The sequence below is a fragment of the Bos grunniens genome, chromosome 19 (assembly GCF_055505025.1).
Source record: "Bos grunniens cultivar Pamir isolate PY7600 chromosome 19, Bosgru_T2T1.0, whole genome shotgun sequence".
In the NCBI taxonomy this organism is placed as follows: Eukaryota; Metazoa; Chordata; class Mammalia; order Artiodactyla; family Bovidae; genus Bos; species Bos grunniens.
In genome coordinates, this window is record NC_141183.1 from 15,195,409 (window position 1) to 15,203,557 (window position 8,149).

Consider the following 8,149-nt stretch of genomic DNA (forward strand, 5'->3'; position numbering starts at 1 on the left):
TGCTGGTTTTCTGCCCTCTGCAGACACTGGCAGCCAAGCTCCCCCCATTTCCTTCCTCCTTTCCTCAAATGTCACTGTTTCCATGAAACCTGTCCTGAGCACAGTATTGAACACAGCAGCCCCACCCCACTCCCTATTTCCTTTCTTGGGCGCTTCCCACCAACTGACAGGCTGGCTAGTTCGCTTGCTGGTTACTCTGTGTCCTTCCCAGCAGCGGGAGCTCCACAAGGGCAACCTTTGAATTTCTTCGGTCTCTGATGGCTCCCCAGAGCCTAGAACAGTGCCTGCTACACAGCTAGTATTCTATAAGGGTTTGCAGAAGAGAGGGAAGGAGTGAGGGAGGAGCTGAACTCATGGACATGGGGCCTGAGGGGACACGATCCACTCCAGGTCAGGGAGGCCTTCAGAGGAGGGATCATTTCGGCTGGGGGGCGAGTTGGAATATAATCTCAATGGGGATAGAAGATGTGCATGAGGAAGACTCACCTGGAGGGGACAAGCTGGAAGAGCAGTCAGGGGCAGGGAGACAGCTAGGGAGCATCCCCCTTGGTCTAGACCAGAGGCAGTAATGTCTGAACAGAGGGAGGAGCAGAAGGGACCCATTGATGAGACTGTGCATCGTGGACAGCCCCGCCAGGCAGGGCAGCAGGGGTGTCTGCTGAGCAGTGTTTTGTGTCCTTCCAGGGTCTGGTGAGAAGGCGTTCGAGGGCCCAAAGCACCTGATGGTGGGGTCTGGAGAGTTTCAAGTGATTAATTGCACTGCCAGTTGTACGGACCCCACGAACCTTATTCTAGAGACAGCCCTAAACAAGACTCTCCTGGAGAGCCAGGCTCAGTGGAAGCTGTTCCAGGTCTACAACATCTCCAAGGATGAGAATCTCCTGTGCAGTTTCACCTGCGCCGGCAAGCAGGAGATGAAAGTTTTCAACATCACCGTGTTCTGTGAGTGTCGCCCACGGGGCCCTGCTCCCCGAGGCCGGAGCCTGTGTCTGCAAACCCACAACGAGCTGCTCTGTCACTGCTCCTGGGCACTCTCCTATGGCCCGCACCTCCCTGGGCTTCTGGATCCAGGCACAGGCTCAGAATCTGCTCACACCCTCCCCTGGCCTCCTCGAACCCTGCCAGCAACTGGGATTTTGAGATTTGCTCAGAAGCAGACAATCCAAGCAGGTTTAGACAAACCTAAAAGTCGTTTCCCTCTGTCTCCTCCCAGCTGGGGAGCACCCCCATCACCAGAACACCCCACATGCCCTGACAAGCAACAGGGACTGCATCAGGAGGGCTGGCACACTCTCCAGTAACCCATTCACCTCCTGGAGAGAAGGTCGTGGTCTTATCTTCCCCTGAGGGCCCTTTCCAAATGTGTGACCATCACACACACACACCTGTCCATGGGTCACAGAGACCATGGAGAGACCAAGGTTCTCCTGGAAGCTCGGCACCCAGGGTATCGCTCAGGACTGTCATCAGTGGACAAATGAGGAGAAAGATGTCCTAAATCTACCACATTATCCTGGGGTTATGGGGGCTAAGTATTCCAGTTCAAAATGAACCCAGGGAGATGTCTTGGTTGTCCACTGGCTAAGACTATGCACTCCCAATGGAGGGGACCCAGGTTTGGTCCCTGGTCAGGGAACTAGATCCCACATACCACAATTAAGACCTGGCACAACCAAAGAAATAAATCTTGGATTAAAAAAAAAAAAAAAAAGGAAACTCAGGGAACCATGGAGTTTAATATCTAAGGGATAGCAATAGTTTTAAACCTGATCCTGAAAACCAAGGCAGCTCTGACTCTTGCCTCCGCCCCTGAAGACCCTCACAATTCATGGCCCCATTCCAGTGAGTACTCCCTTCTAAGTCTCTCTCAACAAAACCATCCAGCTGTTTCATTTTTGAAATTTCTATTGAATTTATGGAGAGGAAAGAGACACAGCCAAAACTTTTATCTTTCTAGTTGACTGAACTGATTCTGAACCTTTTCTTTGGAGACACCATGGCACCTCATTTCTTGTCCATTGCAGAAGTCATCAGGTCCCTGAAACTACCACCCAGGACATTGTTCACCCTGAACTGCTTCCTCCGTCCAGCCCCAGCCCACTTCCTGAGAACACCGTGGTCACGGGGGATGGTCTGGGCTGGGTGGGGCCTGCCCAAGCTGCACCCCCATCCTGAGCAGACCTCCCTTCCGCCTTCCTGCAGACCCTCCAAAGCAAGTGCTGCTGACGCTGTCGCACACCTCAGTGGCCGTAGGGACACTGTTCACCATCGAGTGCAGGGTCCCCGCCGTGGCACCCCTCGAAGGCCTCACTGTCACCCTGATCCGTGGTACTGAGATCTTGCACAATCAGACCTTTGTGGGGACAGCACCCTTCCCCCACGATGCCGTGGTCACCCACAACACCACAGCTCACAGGGAAGACGGCCTCCATAACTTCTCGTGCGAGGCCTGGATGGACCTGCGCTCTCGTGGCGGTGGCCTTGTCCACAGAGTCTCAGATCCCCAGAGGCTTGAAGTCAAAGGTGAGGGGGAGCCCACGGATCAGGAGGGGGGACATTCGCTTTCAGCCCTTCAGGGGAAGAAAACGCCTTCGCCCCACTCTCTGCCAGCTCAGGGGAGGCACTCAGGGAAATGGCACTTGATCCCTGGGGTTACCCGGAGCTCCTGGTGAGTTCGTAGCTTGGACCCTGACTAGTTGCTTGGTCATGAGTGAGCTGGGTGACCTTAACCAAGTCAAGCTCATCTCTCTGGCCTTGACCCCTCTCTGCAATGATAAATTTGACCTGACTGACCCCTAAGGTCCCCTGGAGTTCTGCTTCTGTCACCCTAGATGGCCAGGATCCTCTTTGTCTTCAGAGAGTTTGGCCAAAGCTCCCTCATCTCTGCCCACGGCGGGGCTGCCCTGGACCAATCCACAGCGCAGACTATGAGGTCTGGCAGCGCATGGCAAGGGGACCATCTGAGTCCATCTGCCCTCAGGGTCTCACAGAGCCCGGCTGGTGGCCCAGACCCCGTCCTCCTTCCCTCCAGTGATAACACCATTTGCCACTCATCCCTGCAATGCAGAGTGACAGCAGGCTGCCCAGGGGTGGGTGGGTGGGTGACGGGTAGACAGCTGCCCCTCTGGAGCCTGGCACCTTGGACCAGAGGACTTCTGTGACCTCTACCCCTTCTCTCCCCAGAGCCCGAGCCCAACTATCAGATGGTGATCATGGCGATCGTGATAGTGCTGCTGCTCTTGTTTGTGACATTCGTCTTCCTGTGCTTTGTCTTCAGCGAGAAGTGGCGCCGGGGGCGGACAGGTCATTACCCAGTGCAGGCCGCTTGGAACAGGCTGAGACGGAGCCACCGGGCACAGCCCCTATGAGCTGCGTGGCCACTGTCATGGCGGCCACTGGAACTCAGTGTGGCTCCTTAGGCTGCGGTCCAGGCCTGGCTGAGGGACCATGTGAAGCAGCCTGAATACAAACACCTGGACTTAACCCCGTGCCTTCGTGTCTCCCCCTGGGATTGGCCAGGAAGGGGAGCCACCAGGCCTGGCTGAACCTCTGTCTCCAAATATCTCCTCAGCCTCCCTCCGCCCTCTCCTTCAGAGGCCTTCCTGAGCCCCAGCAAACCCAGGCCCTGGTGTGCCCCCAGGCTGACCTGCCCGGGCACCAGGCACCCATCTCATGGGACCCTGAGTGACTCCTCCTGAGGGAGGGTGGGGAGACCCGCCCTGGCCCAGGGGGGCAGAGAGACACTCCGTTCCCACGTGGCCCTCCAGGACACGGCTCTGACTTCTCTCTTCTGCCAACAGAGCCAGCATCCAGGGGTGAGTGTGGGGGCCCCAGTGGCTTGGCTCCGGGATCCTCTCGCCAGGCCTCCCCCGCCACTCTGGGCCTTCTGAGAGCCATGGAAATGAAAGCTGTCCTCACCTCTTACCTCCAGTTCTGTTATTGGGCCAAATGGAGACCCCGCAGCCCTGGTCATCCAGAGAGAGGGGAAGGGGAGGAGGTCGACGGAGGGCTCCGTCTCCCAGGCCTCTGCCAGCCGGGGCAGCGATCAATGGGACAGGGTTGGGGTTTCACATGGCTTCTGGGACTTGGACAGGGCTCAAAGGGGCTCTCACCATGGATCAGATATCAGGTTGATTCAAGGTCTCCGTGTGGTGGACATGGGACTCATCCACCCTGGGGAGACGGCCTGGTTGGGGATAGGGGGGTAAGAAGGGTTGGCAGGTGTAGAAAGGGGTTGTTAGGCATGAGATGGACATGGGGACTCCAGGGTGGCTGTTTCCAACTCTTCAATGAAGCTGGCCTGGCCCCAGGGCTGCTGTCTGTCCTCATTATGGGCTCTCAGCATCGTAGTAGTCTGGGGGGAGAAGCATCCTCAGTGGGCCCCAAGGGCGAGTTAAGGGGACAGACCCGCTGTCTGTAATGATGACAATACGACATGCCCCCCACCTCAGGGCACATGGCCCTCCCAGCCTTCAGATCCACCCCTTGGCCTGGGCCCTGCTGACCACCCACCTGGTCCCTACCTGAAGCTGGAGGTACATCTGCACCCACAGTTCCCGTGGCACTGGGCGGTGGAGGTGGGGGCACCGCTCTCCTTAGATGGGGAAGGGAAAAGAAACCCCCCATCAAAGTTCTCAGAGTGGCCTCTGCAATTTGACCCACAAGTCTCCCCACCCCACCCACAGATCCTGGCCAGTTCTTCCACTCCCGGACCAAAGCCTTGGCAGCACCCAGACCCCCAGCCTCACTTACACCCCCCTTTTTCCAGGCGCAGGAGGGTGATGCTGAATCTCAGCTGAATCCTGCACACGGGGCTGGTGTAGGGGAGGGGAAAGGAGAGGGCCTGGCCAGGGGAGCAGGGGCCCCAGGGCAGGCATGGTGCAGGGCAGGTAGTGGTGGTGGAAAACCAGAGGCCCCTCCTCCTGGGGTTCCGTCTCCTCCTGGTGTTGAACCTCCAGGGAGACCTGGGGATTGTGCAAGATGGGAGGGGAGACAATACAGCGTCAGATTCTCCCTGCCCCTGGTCCTCCATTCCTCTGAATTATTTCTTCAGATACACAGCTCAAAACGGCTCCTGTTTTTTGAGCATTTAAGACAAGCAAGCAAAGCACTTTGGAGACATTTATTCCTTATTCTGCAGGTGGGAAAACTGAGGCTCACAGGTTAAGCAGCTTTTCTAAGGTTACCCAGCTCCTAAGTAGCCAAGCAGGGACTGGAGGGACCCAAATATGGCTCCAGAGCTGGGCCCAGGAGTCCCCCTGGCCTCACCCTCTTACCGATCCAGGGTCACTGGACTCTTTAATAGACAAGGGATAGGCTACCCACTCTAGTATTCTTGGGCTTCCCTAGTGGCTCAGCTGGTAAAGAATCCGCCTGCAATGTGGGAGACTTGGATTCGATCCCTGGGTTGGGAAGATCCCCTGGAGAAGGGAACAGCTACCCACTCCAGTATTCTGGCCTGGAGAATTCCATGGACCATATAGTCCATGGGGTCACAAAGAGTCGGATACAACTCTTTAATCAATAGATTTTAATAAGCCAGCCAAGGAATTCAGGCTGATGATTCACTGGGCCTCAAGCCGCACCAGAGAGTGAGAACGAGAGTCGTCGGGTGCCCAAGCTCCGGGCTGATGGGTGGGTTGGGCTGGAGGGGTGGCTTAGGTGGTCCGCCCACTCTCTTGGTGGTGCCGTGTGCAGGGATCATGCGCAGTCCCCTAGTTTTGCTCCCTGAAGCTCAGAAACGGCAGTTGATTTGTGACCTTTTTGTAGCTTATTGTTCGTAAGTGCCCCAGCTGCGCATGCGTGCAGTTATTTTTAGTTTCTTTGTTTCCCATTGATGGTTAGTCCAGGTGCAAGCACTTCTGTAAAGACTTCCGGGTCCCAGCCCATCTCAAGCCCCAGTCCCTGATCCACTTATGCCCCTGTTGAGGTGGCGTGCTCATCCCAGGGCCATCCCCACCTCCAGGGCCGGCAGGGGAGGGGTGAAGGGATGGGATGGCAGCAGCTCCTCAGGGTCTCCCTCTGCCTCTGACCAGCCCCTTCTTGAACCTCCTCTCTGCTCCCTCCAAGCTGACTGGCATCCTCTCTCCACCCAGCTGTCACTCCTGCAGACCTCTCAGGGTGCCTATCGTCTGCTAAATAAGGCTCCTCCTTAGAGCTCCTCCCATGTACCCCCCCCCGACACACATACACACACAAGTACACAAGGTTTCCTCCATTCTGTCTCTGCCTTTGTCACTGTTCACCTAGATGGTGGACTGTACACCCCTCACCTCCTTCAAGCATCAGAATCCTACCTGGCTTTTTTTTTTTCTTTTTGGCCCCACAAGAAGCTTCTGGGATCTTAGTTCCCTGACCAGGGATTGAACCCCGGGTTCTCCAGCAGTGGAAGCTCGTAGTCCTAACACTGGACCACCAAGGAATTCCTCTGCTGCTGCTGCTGCTGCTAAGTCGCTTCAGTAGTGTCTGACTCTGTACGACCCAGTAGACAGCAGCCCACCAGGCTCCCCCATCCCTGGGATTCTCCAGGTCCTCTACCTGGCTCTTAAGGACTGGTTCTAAGGCCACGTGCTCTTCTGAGGAACCCCAACCAGGTGGCCCTCACAATTTGTACCAGTCACAGCCGAAGTTGCTTTGTATTCATAGTCATTCATTTCTTCAGTCACTTGTTCAACAAAAGCAATTGAGCCCCTAGTAATTTATCAGGTACCCTATAGTCCCAGGGTACAGTGGAGCCTCTCTGTCTTTGGGAGTCCAAAGGGTGATGCACTGGCAGGGGATCTTTGAACACAAGACCTGAGTGGTCTGGATTTTGGGACCCCCTACCTCGACTCCATGGAGGATGGCACGGCTATCTGGCACATAATAGATGCCAAACAGAGAAGCCACATAGATGTGGGCTGACTTTGGCTCCTCTGTTGCCTGATTTTCTTTTTTTCTCTCAAGATAGAGGGAACCCCAAATGTTTGCCCGCCTCTGTCCCTGCAGGTGGGCAGCTCTGGCAGTCTACCCCCACTCCCAGGCAACGCACCTGTGGGTTAGTCCAGGAAAGCCCCTGGTTGAGCACCGCTGCCACCTGGCCACTCAGAAAGAGCTGGTTCATCTGAACGTTCTGTAGCATCATCAGCTCCAGCAGGTCTAGGGGACCGGAGTTCAGCAGGCCCCCGCCAGCCCTTCCCCTGCCCTTGCTGGCGACGCCAGGGTCATTTCCCCAGCGTCCTGCCCCGGGAGTGGATGGGTCGGGTGGCGGGCGCCCAGAGAATGTGGCGGGCAGAGCAGGGTACAAAATGGAGAACTCCCGGAGTCTCACCTTCCTTCACGCGGCCTGGCTGCGGGGATGTAGGTGGGATGGTCCACGGGAGGGGCTGCAGAATGGTCACCCAGGGCTGGGGGGGAAGGGGGCTCAGTCAGGCAGGCGGGGAAGGGATGGGGAGCCCCTAAACCTGGAGGAGCTTCTCCCCTCTGCGCCCCCACGGCCTCCCAGTTCTCTGTCAAGTCTCTTCCTCTCTGGCCGGGGCCTCTCTCCTCACCACCCCTCCAGGGTTTCAAACCTCCAGGAATATTTCCCCAACTCAGCCCCTGACCCTCGCCTGCCCACAAGGCCGTCCAGATAAAGGCAGGCTCCGCTCCCTGACTCAGCCCTCACCATCGGGGCTGCAGTCTGTGCTGGGGGTTGACTCCAGCTCCCTCCAATTCCTGAGGCCATGGCCAGCTGCAGCGATCACGGTTACCTTGACGACACTGGAGGACGCCAAAGTCTCCTCCCACGCATGCGCAGGTCCTGCCTGCGCTACTCTGGTGCCCGGGGCTTTCGCCCTAAGTCCCCGCCTCCTGCTCGGCTGTCTCCAACTTTACGGAGGAGAAGTTCCCAGGGATTCTCACCCCACAGCTCCGGAGGCCGGACTCTCTCCCAGATGTCCATATCCAAACCCCTGCGCTGGGGCTCTCTAGACATCGCGTCTCATCCTACGCTGTATCTCACACCCTTGGGCATCCCCAGCACCAGGCCTGGGGAGCCGGGGCAGGGTCGGGGGGTGGTGTGTGTTGAATGAATAAATGAGTGACTGGGGAGGCCCACCCCACCTCAGACACTTGGTTTTCGGGGCCGGAGCCCAATTGACTAGGATGATGAGTTGCTGCTGCTGCTGCT

At 57.1% G+C, this 8,149-nt stretch overlaps 2 protein-coding genes across 10 annotated transcripts in view; one reads left to right on the forward strand and one right to left on the reverse strand.

Moving 5' to 3' along the window:
- The window catches only part of LOC147351359 (intercellular adhesion molecule 2-like), a 27,444-nt gene extending 23,520 nt beyond the window's left edge, over positions 1 to 3,924 (forward strand). For all 7 annotated transcript variants that reach the window (XM_086356945.1, XM_086356946.1, XM_086356943.1 and 4 more), the window contains 3 exons: positions 685 to 942; positions 2,203 to 2,523; positions 3,184 to 3,924. In XM_086356945.1, coding sequence (XP_086213071.1) covers positions 685 to 942; positions 2,203 to 2,523; positions 3,184 to 3,368 — 764 coding nt within the window. In that variant the 3' untranslated portion in view covers positions 3,369 to 3,924. The remainder of the gene's footprint in view (positions 1 to 684; positions 943 to 2,202; positions 2,524 to 3,183) is intronic.
- On the reverse strand, positions 3,922 to 7,742 carry PRR29 (proline rich 29). Of its 3 annotated transcripts, XM_086356961.1 has the most exons (6): positions 7,646 to 7,742; positions 7,310 to 7,385; positions 7,031 to 7,137; positions 4,753 to 4,964; positions 4,524 to 4,594; positions 3,922 to 4,354 (listed from the first exon to the last, which is right to left on the reverse strand). In XM_086356961.1, exons 1-6 carry the CDS (start codon positions 7,703 to 7,705, stop codon positions 4,329 to 4,331), a joined length of 552 nt encoding a protein of 183 aa, XP_086213087.1. In that variant the 5' UTR covers positions 7,706 to 7,742; the 3' UTR covers positions 3,922 to 4,328. The 3 variants fall into 3 exon arrangements, with proteins under 3 accessions (XP_086213087.1, XP_086213088.1, XP_086213086.1); XM_086356962.1 differs by lacking the exon at positions 4,753 to 4,964; XM_086356960.1 differs by having other exon boundaries at positions 3,922 to 4,594.
- Between the last annotated feature and the right edge of the window lie 407 nt (positions 7,743 to 8,149).

What these genes read in the sequence shown, in the direction of transcription:
- PRR29 (XM_086356960.1), bottom strand. Translation starts at nt 7,705, where the DNA reads ATGGCCTCAGGAATTGGAGGGAGCTGGAGTCAACCCCCAGCACAGACT. An exon ending in CACAGACTGCAGCCCCGATG is followed by an intron (nt 7,386 to 7,645) that starts GTGAGGGCTGAG and finishes CTTCCCCCCCAG; the next exon opens with CCCTGGGTGACCATTCTGCA. An exon ending in GCCAGGCCGCGTGAAGGAAG is followed by an intron (nt 7,138 to 7,309) that starts GTGAGACTCCGG and finishes CCGGTCCCCTAG; the next exon opens with ACCTGCTGGAGCTGATGATG.